We start from the raw sequence: 21,330 nt of genomic DNA, 5'->3' as shown, positions 1-21,330 counted from the left end.
ACTGTGGCGTTCAACTGAAAGGAGGTCTTTACTTCTCTCTGGAGGAAGCTGCAATCCTTGGTGTAAGCTGGATCTTCAATCTCCAGTTCAGAGGAGGTGACGCGAACACAATCCATACTCCAGGGCAAGGAAAGAAACTTATATTCATAATATTTTATGCTTCCTTATATCTCTTGTGCTGTTGGCAGTAGCGCTCACGAAGACAGATGGCCGCTTCACTCGCTGTACTCCTGACCATTACATTGTGTGTCGACTTTGTACTGTTTAAGTTGGTGCAGCCCGATCGGAGTGCTGTGAGAACCATGGGGCGGAAACCTCTACCAACCGAGAAAGGTCTGGACCAAATAATAAACGTACCAGATAGCCAGCAGGTAGGTGACCCCGCAGGTGAGTGAGTGTGCGTATAAATGAGCGAGAAGATGCACAGGTTGGTTGAGTGTGCAATCGAGCAAAGCCATAGGTAAGTTAGTGAGTGAGTGACGAATGTACAGGGTGGTGCAGTATCCAAGTGAGTGAGCCAGAGGCAGGCGAGTGTGGAAAGCAGGGTGAGGTCCTATTCCTCCAGGTTTTGGATCTTTTCAGGATCTCAAAAGGCATAAAAGAATTGCGCTCCTAAAGAATGTTTCATGGACAATGGTGCAATGGAAGCATTGGGATGCCTTACAGATGAAATAGCAGAGTATAGTATGGAACTGCAGGCAAAGCTTTCTGTGGTTTATACATAGAACAATGGATAGGTGGGAGTGAGGAAGGGGTGAGCTGCTGGTTGAAAGATTCTTAAACTGAGTGGAACTTCAACTTCTGTTTCTCTTTTATTTGCACTGGCTCATCTCATCGATCTGCCTGTTCTTTCAAAAAATCTATCTTACTCTCTTTCACCTTGTACGAGTCTTCGATTTCCTATCTGTTCTTGCATTTCTCCCCCCTCAACCTTACACTCTCTCACTGGCCATCTTTTACTGGTTGGTCAAGTTTGTATCTTTTTACTATTTTTTTAAACCTCACCGGTGTCAGCGAATGGGCAGCCACAATATTGCGGGGTAACTATAGGGAGTGTATAGGGAGGACACAAGAGCCAGGTTTCTGGGAAGGGGTGGGGCGGTGGGGGGTGGGTGTTGGTAGGGTTGAGAGGGCAGTGAGGCGGAGGCTAGGAGAAGAGATAAATCCAAAGAAAGGGGGTAGAGGAGAGAGGGGCTGGGGTTAGAGATATAGAAACCAGCTAGGAGATGCCCTGAGAAGTGACAGAGAAGAGATGGGAGATAATTAACTGCTGAAGGTAAAAGTGGGGGAGCCTGGTTCATAATGTGGTTAGATCAGGTAGAATGAGGCAATGAGAGGCCCCATTCTTTAGATACAGACCAAAGACAATGAGGCCTTTTGGCTCTGGTTCAGATAGTTGACATTTTCAGTTATGGGTAACCAGCAGCTTTATCAAAGGTTTGGGAGGAGGTCAGGCAGGGATAGTTAGTTACAGGCTGGGATCCAATCAGTGAAAAACAAGAAGGAGGCCGTGAAGATGTGGGGGTTACTGAGGGCTAAGCTCATTGATGTTTGTAAATAGCGAGTTGTTTTGTCTAGCAAGCTCACGAAAAGTAGAGCAAACTTTAGCCTCTACCTGTGGAGATGGAGTTGTCCAACCCTGCAAGCTAGTGATATCTTTGTGTGCCAAGAAAGCTCAGTGATGATGAACATGATACCACTCTTCAGTCTGATATCATTTGATTGCCACGGCACGCGATGCATTCCAAAGCATGTAAACGGCACCACTGTCTACTTAAAGGCACATGCAAAAAAAGCACAGCCCGCAATATATTGGGAAGGTTCAAACACTACCTGCTTTAGGGCAGAAAAGATGAGAGGAGCTAGGAAAGAATAAGGGAAATAAGGGATACAAAATTGCTGCATTGGAGCGTGGAACTAGCAACTAAACATGCCATCTTGAATATTTTCAGGAGAGATGAGAGAAAAAAGGATTGAGTGGCTTTGTTGACGGAAAATGCCAGTGTAAGCACAGAAGGGAAAATTCTCAGTGATATTCATGTTGAGTTTAGAAATGAAAATGGATCAGTTTCCAATTCGGAATACATTAAGGATTGAAGGAAAATGAGGGGGTGCTTTGGAGGAAAGAGTCAAGTATGTAACTTGCAATTGTGAGAGACTTAAATCATCCAAAGGTTGACTGGGATATAACATAAGGAGAGAATTTAGATAATCCGTCGTGACTTTTTTTGCTCATCATGAAGTATATGTCATAAGCAGGGCCAATCCTAATTGCCATTGAGAAGGTGGTAGTGAGCCGTTTCTTAAACCTTTGCAAGCTGTGTACTGAAGGTTCTCCAACACTGCTGTTGGGTTGGGAGTTACAGTATTTAGTGAAGGAATGCGAATATATTTCCAAGTCAAAATAGTATACAATTTGCTTCCTTAATTAGTGCAACATATTTCCATCAAGAAAACACTGCAACACTTGATCTATTTTCAGTAAAGATGAAGTAAGTGACTGAATAATGTAAGTGACTGAAGTTGTAGGGAATACAACACATGGGTAAATACAGGCAAAATACATTCCAAGAGAATATAGGCCAATATGGTCTAAAAATGAGGTAGGTAATAAACATAAAGGTGATAACACAGAAAAATAAAGAAACACAAAATATTGAAAGAAAAGAATTGAGAGATTAAAGATATCCATTCCACTGAATCAGTGAACTTCCACATAACCACTGGCTAAGAAGGATTTTTAAAAAATTATTACATTTTTGACTAAGTCAGATATTTTGGACAAGAAGAATATGGTGGGTGTTGTGGATTTTTGCAGGTCATGTGATATAAGCCATTTAAAGGACATTATGAATGACTGATACCTATAATGTAAGAGTGAGATCATGGGGACAATAGGTTACAGGGAAAATTAGTGATGGAATGGTAATGCTCTGAAGAGCTGGCATAAAGTCAATGAGCCAAATGACCTCCTTCTAAAGAACAATATGGTATTGATATATGATGCACTAATCACCATTTGTCTATGGAGATGGGGGTGGGAGTGATTGCAATAAAACTCAAAGCAGCAACATCATCTAAGGAAAAGTAGTTTGTATGGTCAGTGCCCTTGCCAATGAACCAAGTATTCACACATCCACACTCATCCCCTCCACCATGGCAGACAGTGACTTATTTAGTGGCTTATCAATTACACTGTAGCAACTGACCAAGGTTTCTTCAATATTACCTTCTTACCCTGGGACTTTAGCTACCAGAAAAGGCAAGGGGAGCAACTGGAGTGGGTCCATCATCACCTTGACAGTCTCCTTATCACTTGCACACTATCCTGCCAGATGAGCATTCCTGTTCCTACACATCTGGTGATCATCATTAAGTCAAGTCGAGTTTTTTGTCTTGTGCACAAGGACAGTGAGATGCAGGTATGATGTAAAATGTGCCTACAGCAGCATCACAGGCAGGTAGATTCAGACAACACACAGAACATAAATTATACAAGACAGTGAAGAGAAAAAAAGTGTGCAAAAACACTTTAGCATAAAAGAACGACACAATCAGAGACAAGTCCATGGTAGTGCAAGAGGTGGTTCATAGTGTTTGCAGGTTGGTTCAAGAACCTGATGGTTGTTGGAAAGTAGCTGTTCCTGAACCTGGTGGTGTGGGACTTCAGGCTTCTGTACCTCCTACCCGACAGTAGCAGCAAGAAGAATTCAGTATCCTGAATTCTCTATCTAAAGCATCATCAGCGCAGCACTTGAAGGAGAAAGTCTCCCAGGCAGCACACTCACAAGACTCCCAGAGATCGAAGCTAATACCGCCTTGCCTGTGACACCCACACCCTAAGGGTGTGGTTTTCACCCTCAGGTAATATTTTCTTTGAACTAAAAGATAGTGTCAAATTTGCTATTGTACTGTCTCTAATGTAGAAGATCTGTTCAGATAGAACATCAGAGGATAAAAGATTAAAAAGAATCAATCTGGAATAGTTGGCATGACTTTTAAATTCCTTTAATCCACCGCAGCTTCTGAGTTTTCCGACACTGGGATGAGCTCTAACTATCCAGTCCTGCTCCTTTAAGTCATTGAAAATATGGAGATGAATGTATTTTTAGTGGAGACACAAGAGACTACAGATGCTGGAATCTGGAGCAAAAAACAAATTGCTGGAGGAACTCAGCGGGTCAGGCAACATCTGTGGAAGAACATTTTGGGCCGTGACCCTGCATCTGGCCCCTCATATATTTTTAAACTGGCAGCTGAAGGTGGACATAAAGGTAGACCTGAGCCATTTAAAGATGATTAGTGCTGAAGTGGTAATTTATACTTGAAGTAAGGCAGGGCAGGCAGCTGGGAGGTTAGGACTTGGAATTTGGCTGTTCTTTGCAACATTTTTTATTTAATCTCCATTAATGAGACGGATTAATGGAAGATTCTGGAAGATAATTGTTCCTTTGCTCAAACAATAGATACTGAAGTGAACACATCTGATGGAAGATGGTAATAAATCTAAGTGATAGGCTCTTACAAACATAAAAGATAAGAATCCATGGAGACAACAGCCCTTTAATCCTGATCATTCTACTTCGACGTTCTATGTTCGACAGACCTAATTCAGACTGTTCCATCATGGTTTCAACTCAATATGTTCACCACATTCAGTCAATGGTTGCATAAACTTCCCTTCCCATAAGTTTAATAATTCATTCTCAGGTACCATCAGATACAGAGCTAATGGCAGAGTCAAGTTTCCTCTACACTGTTCCATCAAATACTCCATGACCAGGTACAGTATGGGTTAGTGATGCAGTAAAACTTTCTTTACACTGAAGATCCTGAGGCTTTGCCTGCTATGGGTTAGTTAAGAGTAAATCTCAGTCAGTATTCACCTGACAAATTCTCCCATGCCAGTTAAAGTATGGCGTAAGTACCTAGTGATAAAGCTCACTCTACACTGTGCCATTAGATGTGCCAGGCCTGGTACAGTATGGGGTTGTTACCACGTTAGGCTTCCTTTACACTATTTGATCAAATACTCCCAGGACAGGTACACAATAGATCAGATACAGAATAAAGTATTCCCTGAAAAAAACCAGTAGATATTCTGAGGCTATGGATCAGATATAGATCAAACTCCCTCTGCATGGTCCCATCAGGCACACTAAGGTCAGGTACAGCATGGAGCAGGTACAGAGTAAAGCTCCCACTTCACCATCACGACAAATGCTCTGAGGCCAGATTATAGTAAGGTGCAGTTAGAGAGAAAATCTCCTTGTACACTGCCCCTGCAAGTACTCCCTGGGCAGGTATATTATGGGTTAGTTACTGAGTAAAGCAACCTCTGCTCTGTTCAAAGATCAGCCCCATGGCAGGTACAGTCCATGTCAGTTGTATCATGAAACTCCCTCTATATTTCCCCATAAATATGTGAAAGCTAGCTATACTATAGGTTTGCTATAGAGGAGTTTTTCTTTGTACTCTGATAAATATTCTGAGGCCAGATATAGTATGGGTTAGATACAGGGTAAAGCTCCCCTTTATACTGTCTAAAAAAAAGTGCTCTCAAGATGTCCAATCAAGTGCTCACAGGGGATTTATAACATACGTTATATGTAGAGTACAACTTCTACAATGTCCTATCAAATACTCCCAGGTCAGGTACAGTAAGGGTCTGTTACACTCAATTTCTACCAACGCAGTGTTTTCCAGCTGGTTATATTTGGTTTCCACCAAATGTCCAGGCAAGTACCAGAGCTGGGAAAGAAATCAATGCATCATGCATTCTCTAGGGGATTTGGAACGTTGATCTTTCAGAAACAAAGTGAGTTTGTTGAGGCACAGTACCAACTAGAATCCCATGGGCAATATCTTCCTATTCTTTGAAACCTGTGCCCATGAATTCTTAAACCAGGAAGACAGTGAAGGCTGTCATGTTGTTCTCTGCAGCTGCAGAACATCTGTCATTCTGCCAGCTTCCGGAAGTGGGCACACTCTGCCCATTATCCATTACCTGTGGGCAGAAGCTGGATCCTCACCTTCCTGAAATCCCCAGAGAGGGCTAATGTGTGCTGATTGGAGGAACAACCGCTAATTTCCCTTCGGACCCACAATCTGATCCACCCGGCCATCCTCTCCACTGTCCAATGTTGGTTATGTCTTCACTCTGCCTTCCCCAGGGCCACTGGGAGAATTTTCAACATCCCATATGTTAATACCATTCATTCCTCTTCTAGCCATTTCTATTCCACACTATTTTACATTACTCGTGGGATATGGTTGCCACAGGCAAGGTTGGAATTAATCACCCACTCCTAGTTTACCTGCAGATGACTGTGGCAAGCCTTTTCTTTGAAGCATCATGGGTGGAGGGTGCTCCCCCAAAGACAATAGATGTGGATCCACAGGGACTGAACAGTGATGAACATCCAAATCAGTGTGACTTAGATGGCAGCCCAAGCATGAGAGTGCTTCCACACACCAGGATACCCTTGTTCTTCTAAGCAATCAAATTCATTGGTTGTAGGTACAAGGGGTTGGGTGCTGAAATTACAAAGGCACTGGCTATAAAGTCCAACAGGCTTTGAGGAGATATGCATCACTACATGCTGCCTGTGGTCATGGAGCGATGTGCAGTATCACCAAATCACAGCAGGTTCTGAAACAAGATCCTCTAGTCATCAAATAGAGGCAAGAAATCAAGTACAATTGCAAAGCAGAAAACTATGAATGGGTTGAGATGAAGGCATGTTGGTGCTCACGAGGCATCGTTCTTTTGTTCAGAATATCAGCAGTTAATCTGATGATTATTTTTTGGTTGTATTAAAAACTGCTTCTTTGGAACTGAAGGGCTATTTGGAGCTCAAAAGGTTGTCTCTTTGATTATATAATTCTTATCAATATCCCCCCCAAAACTCCACCTTGAAGCACATCCAGTTCTTTCTCCAGCGAACTAGACACCTTGCTTCAATGACCCATTTATTTTGTCTCTAATATTCTCTCTGCATTGCAGTTTTATTTACTAATTTTTCCCTTACCATTTAAATCCTTCTGGTAGTGTGAACAAATGCCAAAAACAACTTCACCAATCTCCTTCAAAATCTTAAAAACTTTCTTGTGGTCCTCTTAAAGTGACCAACTCAAACCTCCTCACTGAATGTAGATTTTAAAGTTTGGCACCATTTCAGTTGCCTTAAGACATCTTTAAAAGACATGAGTTTGCATTTCTAGCTCATGGTATGACTATTTCTTTACCTTGTATATAGGTTTAACCCAGTGCTAAATACCTTATTCATTTTCGCAGCACTATACATTGGAGCTCACAGCAAATAGGCAGTTTTCATGAGAGATACTGCATCTACCAAGCACCTGTTTACTTTTACAATGAGTGGAATATGTGCCAGACTATCACCTGCCAGTGGACTTCATCTGATTACTATGGTAGCAAACCACAGGCTACCTGAAATAAAGAAGTTATTGTCATTGCAATCGGCCTAAAATTGCAAGGCAAATATTTTTATTTAATTATGCAAGGACAGAAACGTTCAAAAATCTTGCATAAAAGACAAAAAGGAAAGAATCAATCCCATAAAAGGTCAACACTTGTGACCAGAGTAATTGATTTCTTCAGAACATGCTCCTCACACATTTTGATGATCAGTAGTACTTTGTGATGACTATGGTTAATCAGTGTTATGTTTGTGATATTATATTCATAATGAATTAATTATCTAAATTGAAATTAAAACGTATCAGCCATATCTCTTTGGGTGGATGGCAGAGTTCAGAACTGAGGGGCATTAAAGTTGACTGAATCATAATGAGGGGAGAAGGAAATCTGTTTAGTTTCCAAGTTCAAATCAGAGAAAAGTGACCCCCAATGGAAAGAGCAGACTGGAACACAAAGTCTACGCCCAATGGCATTTAAACTCCAGTCAAAATCCCAGCAGTCATTCGCATCTAGGCATTTAGACAACAGATAACAAGCATGTTCCCCAGCATGTTAAAATAGTTATTTGGGGGGCGGGGGGGGGGGGGGGGAAGCAGAAAACGTAGGTCAAAAACAAAGAAATATTGTGAAGATGCAATTGCTAGATTAATGTAGTGATTGGTGGATTGAGCCTGACCAGTAGTGAGTGATGCTCTCCAGCAGCGTCAGATGCATGCTCCTGATTAGTCTACTGTATCTGATTCTTACAATAACTAGTCTTTGGTACCCAGTCCTGTCCACATTCCTGCAGTAACTGATGTCCTGTAATTGCTGCACTGACTGATCCACTGAATTGAGGTAATTATCATGCTCTTGTATCGAATTGCTGCAATGATTGATCACCCTGGCAGACATAAACCAATTCAAGTTCCTGCCAAGCCTGAGACCCAGTCACCGGCTGCAATTCTGCCTCACTGCATTAGCGCAAGCACTGATCTCCTGTGCCTGAATAGTGAGGTGACTGATCTCCTGTGTCAGATGCATAGAACTTATTTCAGTCATAAGGTCCCTTTGGAGATTTGGCTGAGGCCTTATCTAAATGTTATCCCTCCTCTGTGGGAAACAACTAACTCAACTAAAGACAGCACCCCAAACTGCAATGCATTTAATTTCATACAAACAAGCAGCACAGATGCCATGAATTTCCCTCTATGGAATCAAGATAGACCAACATCCAGACAGCAGAGCCATTGTATTTGTGTGTGTGCTCACAGCGCGCAGGGTGGTTTGCTACGAGCAACGGCCGAGGAAAGCTAACCTTGCATGCGAAGTGATAAATGCAACATGGAGTTTCAGGAATTTGCCATTCAAATGAACAATAATGGATTAGAGATTAATAAAATAAAGATAATTCTGAGAGTTGACTGTAGATTGAAATGGTTAGTTCATAGATTGAATTGGGAAATAATCACTGAAGGGGAGCAAGATCCTGGTTATTCAAGCATATCTACAACCATTAAAGTAAAGGCTGTGAATGCAAAATCAGTTGTGATGGTATAGATCTGTGCAATAAAGCTCATCAGTTCTGAAGCTAAACTGTTCCAGGTGGGAGAATGTCCCAGCTACTAAAAAACAGGGAAAAGCTAACATGGTCAAATATCAGCCTCCTCCTCATTAGCAGCTGGTGAAAATCTGGAAGCAGTTCCAACCTCTTTGCAGCCATGATTCAGGCACAGACACAAAAGTTGAAGGTAGGAGAGAGGTGAGAGTGGCTGCTCTCAAAATCATTGGACTTGAAAACATATCAAAATGCACAACCAAAGCTATAGAGGAAAGCAAAAGAAAAATGAAGATGCTGGAAATCTGAAACAGAAACAGAAAATGCTGGAAGCATTCAGCAGGTCAGGCAGCTACTGTGGGATGAAAAACTGAGTTAATGCAGTTAACATAGGCCTGGGACCCTTCATCAGAAATGGAAGCTTTCCCTGTTTTTATTCTAAAACTTGAGTGTCAAATATTGAGTGTCAAAGACAAAACCTTCCAATTACTGGGGTCATCCCTGACACAACGCAAGTATGATTGTTTGTTGTCAATGATCCCAGCTCCAGGACATCTGTGCAGGCATTGCTTGAGGTATTCATGGCCCAGGATAAGCGGCTGCATCAACTGCTTCATCAATGAACTTTTCTCATGAGCTCAGGGGTGTGACTGACAATATCACAGTATTCAGTACAACTTTTCCCAAGACATCAATAGCAGTGATGATTGTTTAATTGCAATGCTGACTGTGCCTTGTAGATGATGGGATGGGTGTTAATACGAGGTGAGCCACTTATCACCCAAGTCCCAGCTTCTGCAATGACCAATAAGGTTGATGTTGCACTGGCTGATCAAAGAAATGTTTGGTCAGCATTGTCCACCTCCTGAGATACTAATGCTGAACTTGATGATTGTGGTGCTGCTAACCCTGAGTGGAGGGACAGGGTTTCACCATAATGACTAGCTGACACTTAGATGGCAGAACTCTCACTGGTCACTCAGACACAAGGAATTCTGCAGATGCTGGAATCTGGAGCAATACACAAAAAGCACTGGAGGAACTCAGCAGGTCAGGCAGAATCTATGGAGGGAAATAAACAGTCAACATTTCGGCTGAGACCCTTCATCAGGACTGGAAAGAAAGAGGGCAGAAGCCAGAATAAGAAGGTGGGGGGAGGGGGAGCAGCACAAGCAGGCAGGTGATGCGTGAGCTTAGGTGATAGGCAAGTCCATGTGAGAAGGGGAAGGTAGCTGGGTGGGAGAGGGGGGGAAGATGTAATAAGCTGAGAGGTGATAGGTAGAAGAGGCAAAGGAGAGGAAGGAAGAGGAAGGAATCCAGTCAGAGAGAGCAGTGGACCCTGGAATAAAGGATGGGGGAGGGGAGGAGAGGAGATGGGCAGGTCATCAAGGCAGGGGAAGGGAACCACAGGAATAAGGGAAGACAAAGGAGTTGGGGGGGGGGGGGGAAGAAAAAGAAGGGGTGGGGTTACCGGAAGCTAGAGGAATCAATGTTGAGGCCATCAATTGTTACCCAGGCTGTGCAGTGGACTTTGCTGCTTTTGTTTTATGAAGAATTGTGCTGTACACTGTGATATCATCAATGAGACCCCAGTCCCTGAACCAGTGTTTTATAAAATTGATCATATCTTCTCTCTTTTGCATTCCATATCTTGGTTTATCCACCTTCTGAACCCATGTGTGTTTTTAACTGCTTTCTCAACCTGCCTCCTTGAGAAATTTAGTTACATATACAGCAGATCTCTCTCTGTTCCTGCAGCCCCATTAGAATTATACTGTTTACATTATAAAGCTTTTCCTTGTTCATTCTATTAAAATCCATTGCTCTGCACTTTCCTCTGTTGAAATTACTCTGACATGTGTCTGCCCATTCTGCCAGGCTTAGCTTTGTCCTCTAGGTCTATCACCTTCTTTCGAAGGGGTCACTGACCTGAAACCCTGACTCTGCTTCTCTCTCCACAGAAGCTACTGGACCTACTGAGTGTCTCTGGCATTTTCTGTGTTTAAAATTGTCCAAGCCCTGGTAAATAATGTATGTCAGGAGGGTTTCAACCCCAGCCGCCAAATAATACTGTCACCTGCCTTCCTCTTGTCTGAGAAATAACTTTAAACCCTTTCAGTCTCTTCACCAATTTTTTATAAGGACCATCTGTTAATTGCTGTGAATAAGAACAATTAAGGCAAAAGTAAATTGCATTAAATTGCATTAAAATTTTAACATATTGCTCAATGGCTATTAACATAAAAACATGTTTTATTTTTAAAATTAAAAATTTGGAAATTGGCACTACTCAATGCAGTTCCATCTTGGAAACAGCAGCAGCCTTGAACTGAGTCCTGTGTTCACCAGCACCCCCTGCTGAGTAAGCATACCTCCTAACTAATGCTTCTATGTGGTCCTAAATTCCACTCTATTCAACCTGTCCAAATGAAAATGAATCTAAGATTCTACTGTTATGCAAAAATTTGGATTTTACGTTATATGGTGTTAAAACACTCCCATTATCATAAATGTGTTAATCATGCTCATTTATGTTAAAAATAGGACAACATATTAAAATTAAGGATGATAGTCTACCTGCTGCTGGTGGACTGTTGGGAAGGGACAGAGAAAGCAAGGGTATTCAGCATGGTTCGATTATCTGAAGCCTGAGGAGTGAGATGTGCCAGTTTCACAGGGATGTTTTAGGTCTAGCTTGAAACACAGAAAACAGGGGTGGGAGTAGGCCATTTGGCCCTACAAAATTGCTCCCCCATTCAGTAGAATCATTGCAGATCGTCTATCATATTCCTGCTCTCTCCCCATGCCCTTGATACCTTTAGTGTCTCAAAGTCTATCTATGTCCTTCTTAAATCTGTTCAATAAATTGGCCTCCTTTGCCGTTAGTGGTGGAGATCTCCCCAGATTCACTATCCTCTAAGTGAAGAAATTTCTCCTTATCTGTCCAAAATGTTGAGCCCATATTCTGACATTATGCTGCCTTGCTCTAGACCCCTCACAGCTAGGGAAAACATCCTTCCCACATCCAATCTGCTTTGCCCTGTCAGAAGTTTGTACGTTGCTGGAAGAAGCTCGGTTTCCCAATCCCTACCCAGTCCCATTGAGAGTGAAGGAAATCCATTGCTATTCAGATCAGCTCCACAAATAAATTAGAGTATAGGCAGCAGATTTTTTTCAAGGTTCACAAATGATGCAAACTCTTGGGCTTAATGGCTCAGATCCTCTGATTTGCCTTCCCATCGCTTCTTAGTTGTAGCCACATCATGCAGTGCTTGGCTCGGCAGAGGTACTGTCAACCCCCTGACTAGCCCAGTGGCCAATTCTGCATTGCTCTGATCACATCGTGGTGGGCAAGGTCATGTCAGCAGCTTTGTGCTTGCTGATAATACTAATGTTCACAACACAGCCACCCAAACACTGAGAGACAGGTAAAATGGGCCAATGACAGACCAAAAAGGGCAATCTCTGTTTCTCCCACAATGGCAATTTCTGAGAGAAGTGTTCCAAATCTCCCACATGATGTGCATTCAAAACACCTTATCTAATTTGATGTGCTGCTAGTTATCAGAAGAGTAAACAAAGCTCTCAGGTCCATGTGGTTTTTAGAAGTGAATTCACCTGATGCATGGCGCTGCAGGTAGTGCTTCTGCTTCACAGCTCCAGCAACCCCAGGTTCGATTCTGACCTCCAGTGCTGTCTGTGTGGAATTTACACATTGTCCCTGTGACTGTGTGGGTTTCTCCTGGGTGTTCCGGTTTCCTCCCATATCCTACATGGTTTTTAGTTTAAGTGGCCACTGTAAATTATTTCTGGTGTAGGTGGGAAAATCAGGGGAGGGGCTTTTAATGGCCACGAGAAAGAATGTGCACCAAGGAAATAAAGGGGGGGGTGGTGGGAATCAGACTGATGGGATTGCTCTAAGTGGCATAGATTCAATGGGTCAAATGGCCTCCTTCAATTTCCTGTGGGTATGAAAATATTTAATTGGTGAAAGCATTTAATTAATCGCCTATTATAAGTTTTATTAATTATTTGATTTAGTTTTAAGTTATTCATTTAATAAAGTAATGGTTGCTTTCTTTTTCCAGTAATCTTAAATTAACCCACTCCCCTAACTCAGGAAGCAAAATAGGGAGTGGTACTTACCAATAAATCAGCTTTCAGCTGGCCTCCGATGTCTTTTTAATGTATTTTCAACACCTAGCACTCCCACAACAGCGGCTTCTCCGGTTACAATTTCTTGGCTGAGCCTTACATGGAACACTATGGGTTTTGGAGGCATCTTCTTCCCCCTCTGCACTGAATTCCAATACAGAATAAACTCCCAACTTCAGCACTCTCTTAAGCACTCTACTTAAGGTCATTATGTGCAACATCTTGGACATAAATCAACATTTCTTTGTTATCAACACTGTGCCAAAGACCTGAAACTCCTCATCTAACACCATTGTGTTAGAACATCACCACAATGTCTAGAGCAGTTCAAGAACATGCCCACCATCATCTTCTCAGGTTAGCTGGCGATGCCAATGATTGGAACCTTACCAACATTAACATCACACAGAGAGCAAAAATAAAAATATTAGCCGGCCGTTGCTTTAGTAGCATTGATTACTTTAAGTTGGTTTATGGCTTTATTAAAATAACCAAGAGTGGAATTTCACTGGAAAGTGTAAATTACACCAACGTCTCTTGATTATTGCCTAAATTCTTCAGCTGTCAGACTGTGCAGTTAAAAAGCAGCCAGACTGTCTAATTGACTCTGGCTTCTCAGGATAGCCACAGGTGACTAAATATTGTGATAATGCCAATGCTGTGTCTGTGAGGGGTATAACAGTTTTTTGATTGACCAGGTAGATTGTGATGTGGAGCTGAAATCTGTGAATTTCTGTGAACTTTGGAATTAGAACTTCAAATCCTTAAAGTCTTAGGATCAATATCTACCTAATTCAATGAGATATATACAATTGTTAAGCCAAAGGTCAGTTCTCAATACAAGGTTGTGTGCTGCCACGACACTTATTATTTTTAGTAATATAAATGTTACTGTACTAATACATGAAGTTGCTCCTTACAGTATCAGTTAACCTGAATTCCATCATTTGGACCAGCAATAATTCCAGTAAATGTTCCCATTGAATTAGTGGTTTCAAGATTCCAGAATCCTGGCATTCTCTGCCACCCAGCATTACCTGGTGCCAAAGCAACTGTAAATGTTACCAGTCAGTGAAAGTAAAACTTTAGTTTGAAGGAACATTGCAGCACTGAAGCACTGATAGAAACAATGAAATGCAGGTGTCCCAATTGGTCTGTGTTCTCACTCAAAGATATCAATGCATACTCAGCATAGTAAATTAAAACTGTACAGTGGATGAGATGTGTAATAAAAAGGATAGTACAATAACTGCTGGAAATCTGAAATGGAAACAGAAAAAATAGCTGGAAATATCCAGCAAATCAGGCAGCATCTATGGAGAGAAACAGCATTAACATGGTGTTACAAACGTAAGATCTATGGCACTGAAATAGTCTAGAAAATGAAAAATAAACCAGAAGATGCTGAAATTCTGAAACAAAAACAAAAACCAGGTCGGGCAGCATCTGTGGAAAGAGAAGCAGTCAGTGTTTTGGACCCAAGTTAACCTGTTGAGTTTTTCCCAGCATTTTCTATTTTTGTTACAGGAACACTCAACAGATGTTGGTATCTATGTGCCACTCAAGCCTGCTCTCATTTTCACTCACCTAAGTCTATCAGTGTAACCTTGTATTCCCTTCTTCCTCAAGCGTGTGCCCAGCCTCTTCTTAAATGCATCTATACTATTCACTTCAACTGCTCCCTGTGGGTGCAAGGTTGATAACCTTTCAACAGATATGCATTTATTTCAGAAATGTATTGATGTTGGGGATGATACACAACATTGCAACAGGATATAGTTGTTCTCTAGGGATATGTGGGTCTTGGTTTGTAATCTATTTATTGCCTATATCTAATGGACCCCAAGACAGTAGAGGAGTCACCTCTTGAACCTTTATACTGAGCATATCCCCAAAGTGCTCTTGGTGGGATGGGGTTATACCAATGATTAAGAAGGATTACTAAGAATATTGTGAGTCAGGATGGTGTGTGACAAGTGGTGGACACTGACAGTGCAGATGATAACCTTGTCCTTCCAGGTGCCAGAGGGTTTGGGTTTGGGGGGTACTGCTGAAAATTTCCTTCTAAGTGCATCCTGTATGTGGTAAACACTGTAGCCATCATGTGCTGGTGCTGGAGGGAATGGAGTACCAATCATGTTGACTGTTTTCTCATGCTTCTTGAGCATTGTTAGAGCCAGTGAATGGTATTCCATCGCACTCTTGTGTTGTGGTATTTAGATGATGAAAGGCTTTGAGGAGTTAAGAGGTGAATCACTCACTACTGGACAACCAGTCTCTAACTTGCTGTTGTGTGGCTGGTCTAATTACTTTTTTAACCAATGGTGACTCCCAGGATTTTGATGGTGGGGCATGATGCCATTGAACACCAAGGGCTCTGTTGTGTTGGGAAGATTATTTCCTGCCATTAGTTGGTACCAATGTTACTCCCTTTTTGCCAGCCCAAGACTGATTGTTATTTGAGCTACATATAATCGGAAGAGTTATTGTGAATGGAAATGAACGCTGTGAAGTTGTAAATGAGCATTCCTGACTCCACCCACATAATGGAGGGAAATTCACTGGTGAAACAGCTAGGGAAGGTTGGTCATTGGGAATTTTCTGAGAAGCTCCCAGAACAATGACTTGCGTGTGAAATATTTACCTCTAAAAGCCTCAGCCATCTTTTTGCTTGGAATGACTCCAGCCTGTCCTGATTCCTGATGACTTCAATTTTATGCAAGCTCCTTGATGCCATCCCCAGCCAATTGCTGCTGATGTCACTTTCGCCTCGTCGCTGGATTGCAGCTCTTCTGTTCAAGTTTAGACAAACGTTTTGTAAAATCTGAAGCCCAGTAGTCCTGATGGAACCAGAAATAAGAAGCTTATTGGTGAGTAAGTGCCAATTGATAACACTATTGTCAATACCTTCCATCACTTTGCTTATTATTGCAAGTCAGCCATTGGAAAGGTGATTGATTAGATCACATCCGTCCCACATTTTTTGCATACAACACATCTGGAATTTTTTTGCACTTTGTCGTTTAGCTACTTGTTTCAAAGTTGTAATGGAACAATCTGGCGAGAGGTGAGGATAGTTCTGGGGCACACCTTCAACACCATAACCAGAATGTTTTTACAGCTTCTAGTCTTTGCCGTGTCCAGTTCACTCAGCTATTGCTTGAGTTCAAATAGAGAGAAAGAAGTTTCATGAAAAGGGTAAAGGAGGCTTAATTCTATCAATGTTGCCAGTTTTGCCTTTGGAGTGTTTGATGGAAGCCTGTACTCTCTATAAAACCCATGCTGTGCATGACCTGGGAAAATTTGATGGGGCACTGTAGAGGGAGCTTTTAATTTGCACCTACGTCATGCTGTTGCTGTCCTGTGAGAATTAGATTCTGTATTCCCCATCCTTTTCATTATCAGTAAGCTGTGCCTTTGAACTGAAGTGCTTTGATTATGTAAAATATTTACCAAGATTTGGTGACTGTTGACATGATGACACCCCCTCATTTTTCCTTAACTCCATGCCCAGTACCCAGTATCATGAAAACATGCTGTGGCAGATAGAGATCAAAGGAGTTTTTATCCAAACCAAAGCCAACTTGAGGACTCACTATCGTATATGAGATTAGATCTCTCAATATGTAAGGAAATCTTTGTTCTTTATTTGAAAGTTTGCGTAGAATGAGATTTCAAGGAAAAAGGTACCAGTCCACTCAAGTTAACCCATTCATTGAATCATTTGGCAGTGACAGACTTCATCCCTCTGTACTAACTAATTTTAAGTGGGATGGTGATGAAAAATTGAGGTCTGAGATTCATACAACAAAGGGAGAAATGCTTTTTACCTTGGGAATATATATTGGCAATGGATATAGACAGCAAGTGGAGCAATGGAAAAATGGATTTTATTGTGATGTACAATGGATTAATGGGAGCATAGCATGAATTGGCCATTCAGCCCTTAAAGTTTGTTCCATCATTAAATTTAAATCATGGCTGAACAACATTCTCTATTAAATTGATCAATGTCAGTTTTGGATTAATTAAAGCAGTTTCAACAGATTTCCACATTCCATTTTGCAAAGAAGCACCCTGAACAACTTCACTTTAAGGTTATAGAGACACATGAGACTGCAGATGCTGGAATCTGGAGCAACAAACAAACTGCTGGAGGAACTCAGCAGGTTGAGCAGCATCTGTGGGAAGGAAGGGTATTGTTGATGTTTAAGGTCAAAATCCTGCATTGGGACCAAAGTTTAAGGTTATGATCCCTTTTTCAGGACTTCCCCATGAAAGAGTTTCCCTCTATTTGCTGCAGCAGGTGCTTTATTTATCTTAACCACTCCAGTTAGATCATCTCTTAATAGTTTGTTCTAATGAGAAGACAGGCCTCAGTCTGCGTAACCAATCCTCATAATTGAACCCTGTTAGTCTTGACAAAATACTGTTGAGTTTGTGCTACACTTCCTCCAAGACTGCTGGAACATTACTCTTGTGTGCTCCCCTGAAATAACCAAAACTCTGAAACCATAACTTAACTCCCATTTATTCCATTAGCCTTTTAAATTCTTTTATATACTTTTCTACCAGTTCAAATATCTTCAGTACGAAGACCCCTAATGCTCTCCATGTGGTAGGCCAGCTTCTTATCAGCTCTGGGATATTCCTCTATCTTTGAAGCACAGTGGATGACCTCTCAAATTCCCACATTGGACTCCATAGTTTTGCTCATTCATTTAAACCATTTGCTTCAATCTACATTATTTACAGCACTGCCTAACTCAGTAATGCCAGCAAGTTCAGATGTATTGCTCTACATTCCCATAGAGCAAGGGTTGATTGAAAACAAAACAGCTTTTTCTTCCTCATTTATTTGCACCCAGAACATCAGCATTGATGGCAAGGCTATCATTTCCTTTCCATCCCTAAATTCAGAGGGAATTTAAGAATTAGCCACATTGGTGAGTGTGGAGCCACATGTAGGCCAGACCAGGTGAGGAACAGCAGATTTCCTTCCCTGGATGGATTTGTATAACTGGTTTTACACAATTACTGGAACTAGATTTTTAACTGCAGTTTTTGAAAAAAATTAATTACTTGACTTTAAATTTCCCAGATATCATTGTGGGATTCAAACTCACATCTCTGGATCAACAGCCCAGGCCTCTATGAAGCCACTGCACTCAATGTATCACACAAGGTCTGTTGCTCTTTTGGCAGTTGGTGCCCACTGTAAAAGCAGCAACAGAATATTTGGATGGTTCCGCTGATTATTTTAGGGTCAGATTCTGGTGATATCATGCAGGATAGCAATGGGAGCAATACCTCCGTCACACTTGGTTATGAAACAGAGAATTGTTCACATCAGACAGGTATGAACCCTATTTATGGATAAAAGTTGACACCGAAACACACACGGTATTGGACGTCAATGAATCATCCCTATTCACCCAGTATGCATCACATAAGGACAGGAGTGGACAGTTACACACAAACCATATTGTATGATACAGGTGTGACTCATTCCCTTTTACTTTGTGTACACTATCTGTACAGAATCTGACACTGAGACACGCACAAACTGTAGAGTACTATATGAGAGTGAATCATTCCCTTTTACCCCATGTATACATTTCAAATACAGAAGCTGACACCAAGACACATACAAACTACACAGCATGAAACAGGAGTAAATTGATTCCTTTAAGTCAGTGCCCTCTCCTTCTGCCAATCATAGAGAATTTGACATTTGTCAGTTTACTTCAAACACAAAGTTACTCTCATGAATTGAAAACGTGTTGTTTTGAATATACCATTAGAGTTATATTCATTACATTATGGCATGTGTCATTTACTTGAATACGTACATCTGTCTTTCTTAAGTTTCTTAGACTTTGGAAAATTGTATCCCAAATATATCATACTTCTTTAAGCTATGCCTATAATAATGTTGCCAATGCCCTAATTTAGTACATTTATAAAATGAAATGGAATATTTTACTTTCGACATTTCCAATGGCGGATTACATTGCTGTTATTGTATTCAGTGAATCGGTGCCCCTCGGCCCTGGCGCCAGTCTGTTTACCTAACCGCATAGCTCGGATAGCACTGCAGGGGAAAATAAGATTACACTTGTCTGAAGCAAAATAAATTATTCACACATCAGAAAATCAGTCGTTTCCATTAACCCCCTGTAAAGTTGGCAAACCTGAGTGCCAACAATATGCATTCAGAATAGCAATGACATGCGTTGACAATGCACAGCAGAGGTATGGTCCTTCCCATGAGCATACCCAGTTAAGAGACGGAAGGTCAGAAAGGATGCATCATTCAGGTGTGACATCAGAGACAAGGCAGTGAAAGGATGAACCTCTCCTTCTACTTCAGTTCTGAAGTTTATAAAATCATAAACCATAGGGACATAGATAAGGTGGGTGGTCACAGTCTTTTTCCCAGAAGGAAACTAGGGGGCACAGGTTTAAGGTGAGAGGCAAAAGATTTAAAGAGGAACTGAGAGGCAGGTTTTTCACACAGAGGGTGGTTGGTATATGGAATGGGCTGCCTGAGGAAGTGGTTGAGGTGGATACAATTATAACAAAAAGCAAAATGCTGGAGGAACTCAGTGAGTCAGGCAACATCAGTGGAAGGAAATGGACAGTCGACATTTCAGGTTGAGACCCTTCATCTGGACTGGTAAAGTGTAACATTTAAAAGACATTTGGATAGATTCATGTATAGGAAAGATTCAGAGGGGTATGGGGCAAATGCAAGCAAACTTGACCAGCTCAGGAAGGCAACTTAGTTAGCATGGATGTATTGGGCTGAAGGGCCTGTTTCCATGCTGTCTAACTCTATGACTCTATTCTCAGATGAGCCTTAGACTTTAAGTTAGGGAAGCAGAGTTAGTCTGCGTGGTCTTCACCATTAATTACACTCTGACCTCATAAAATAGCTGACAAAGAAACATACATTTATAGCTTATAAAGCTGAAAGCAAAATGACATATAGGTTGACCATCTAAGTAATCAAAGGGACTGGTGTCATGGTCTGCAAAAATACTTCAATCACAGCAAATTTTTCAGGATCATTTGAAACAGAGGGCTTATTGTTTTGGAATTTGCTGAAACATGGAAAGTATTGAAATAAGTAATGGCCATTCCATCTTTTAAGGGAAAAAAAGATCATTTGAGCAGTTGTTTCAGGACAATGTGAAGAAGACACTTGGACAGGTACATGGATAGGAAAGGTTTAAGAGGGATATGGGCCAAATGGGGGTCTGTGCTGTATGACTCTGACTAAAACAGGCCGGTGGAAATGGTTTTGAATTTTTCGTACAAAGTGTTGGTTACCAACAGAAAAGCAATGTCCCCATGTGTGCTATAAATGTCAATGGTTCTGGATTTTAAGTTCTTCAGAATCAGAATCAGGTTTATTATCACTGACATATGTCATGAAATTTGTTGTTTTGCAGCAGCAGTACAGTGCAAAACATAAAAAGTGCTATGTTACCCATAAATAAATTAATTAAATAGTGCAAAAGAGGAATAGCGAAGTAGAATTCAAATTCACAGGTTCATGGACCGTTCAGAAATCTGATGGTGGAGAGGAAGAAGCTGTTCCTGAAACATTGAGTGTGGGTCTTTATGCTCCTGTACCTCCTCCCTGATGGTACTAATGAGAAAAGGACATGTCCCAGACAGTGAGGGTCCTTAATGATGGATGCCACCTTCTTGAGGCACTGCCTTTTGAAGATGTCCTCGATGCAGGGGAGGGTTGTGTCCATGATAGAGCTGGCTGAGTCTACAACTCTCTGCAGCCACTTGCGATCCTGCACATTGGAGCCTCCATACCAGGCAGTGATGCAACCAGTCAGAATGCTCTCCACCGTGCATCTAAAGAAATTTGCAAGAGTCTTTGGTGACATACCAAATCTCCTCAAACTTCTAATGAAATAGAGCCACTGACTTGCCTTCTTCATGATTGCTTCAATGTGTTGGGCTCAGGATAGATCCTCTGAGATGCTGACGCCTAGGCTGCTCACCCTTTCCACTGCTGACCCTTCAATGAGGACTGGTGTATGTTCTCCAGACTCCCCTTTCCTGAAGTCCACAACCAATTCCTTGGTCTTGCTGACGTTGAGTGTAAGGTTGTTGTTGTGACACCAGACAACCAGCTGATCTATCTCACTCCTGTACGTCTCCTCGTCGC

General features: G+C 41.6%; 1 protein-coding gene across 1 annotated transcript in view; it reads left to right on the top strand.

Moving 5' to 3' along the window:
* Window positions 1-302: 302 nt before the first annotated feature.
* Window positions 303-21,330, top strand: part of LOC127571840 (erythroferrone-like) — a 73,891-nt gene continuing 52,863 nt past the window's right edge. The window contains exon 1 of the mRNA XM_052018586.1: window positions 303-371. Within this exon, the coding sequence (XP_051874546.1) occupies window positions 303-371 (69 nt within the window). The remainder of the gene's footprint in view (window positions 372-21,330) is intronic.

Source organism: Pristis pectinata, chromosome 6 (genome assembly GCF_009764475.1).
Source record: "Pristis pectinata isolate sPriPec2 chromosome 6, sPriPec2.1.pri, whole genome shotgun sequence".
Lineage (NCBI taxonomy): Eukaryota > Metazoa > Chordata > Chondrichthyes > Rhinopristiformes > Pristidae > Pristis > Pristis pectinata.
The sequence above is the reverse complement of the archived record's forward strand: the minus strand, read 5'-3'. Positions and strand labels throughout refer to the sequence as shown.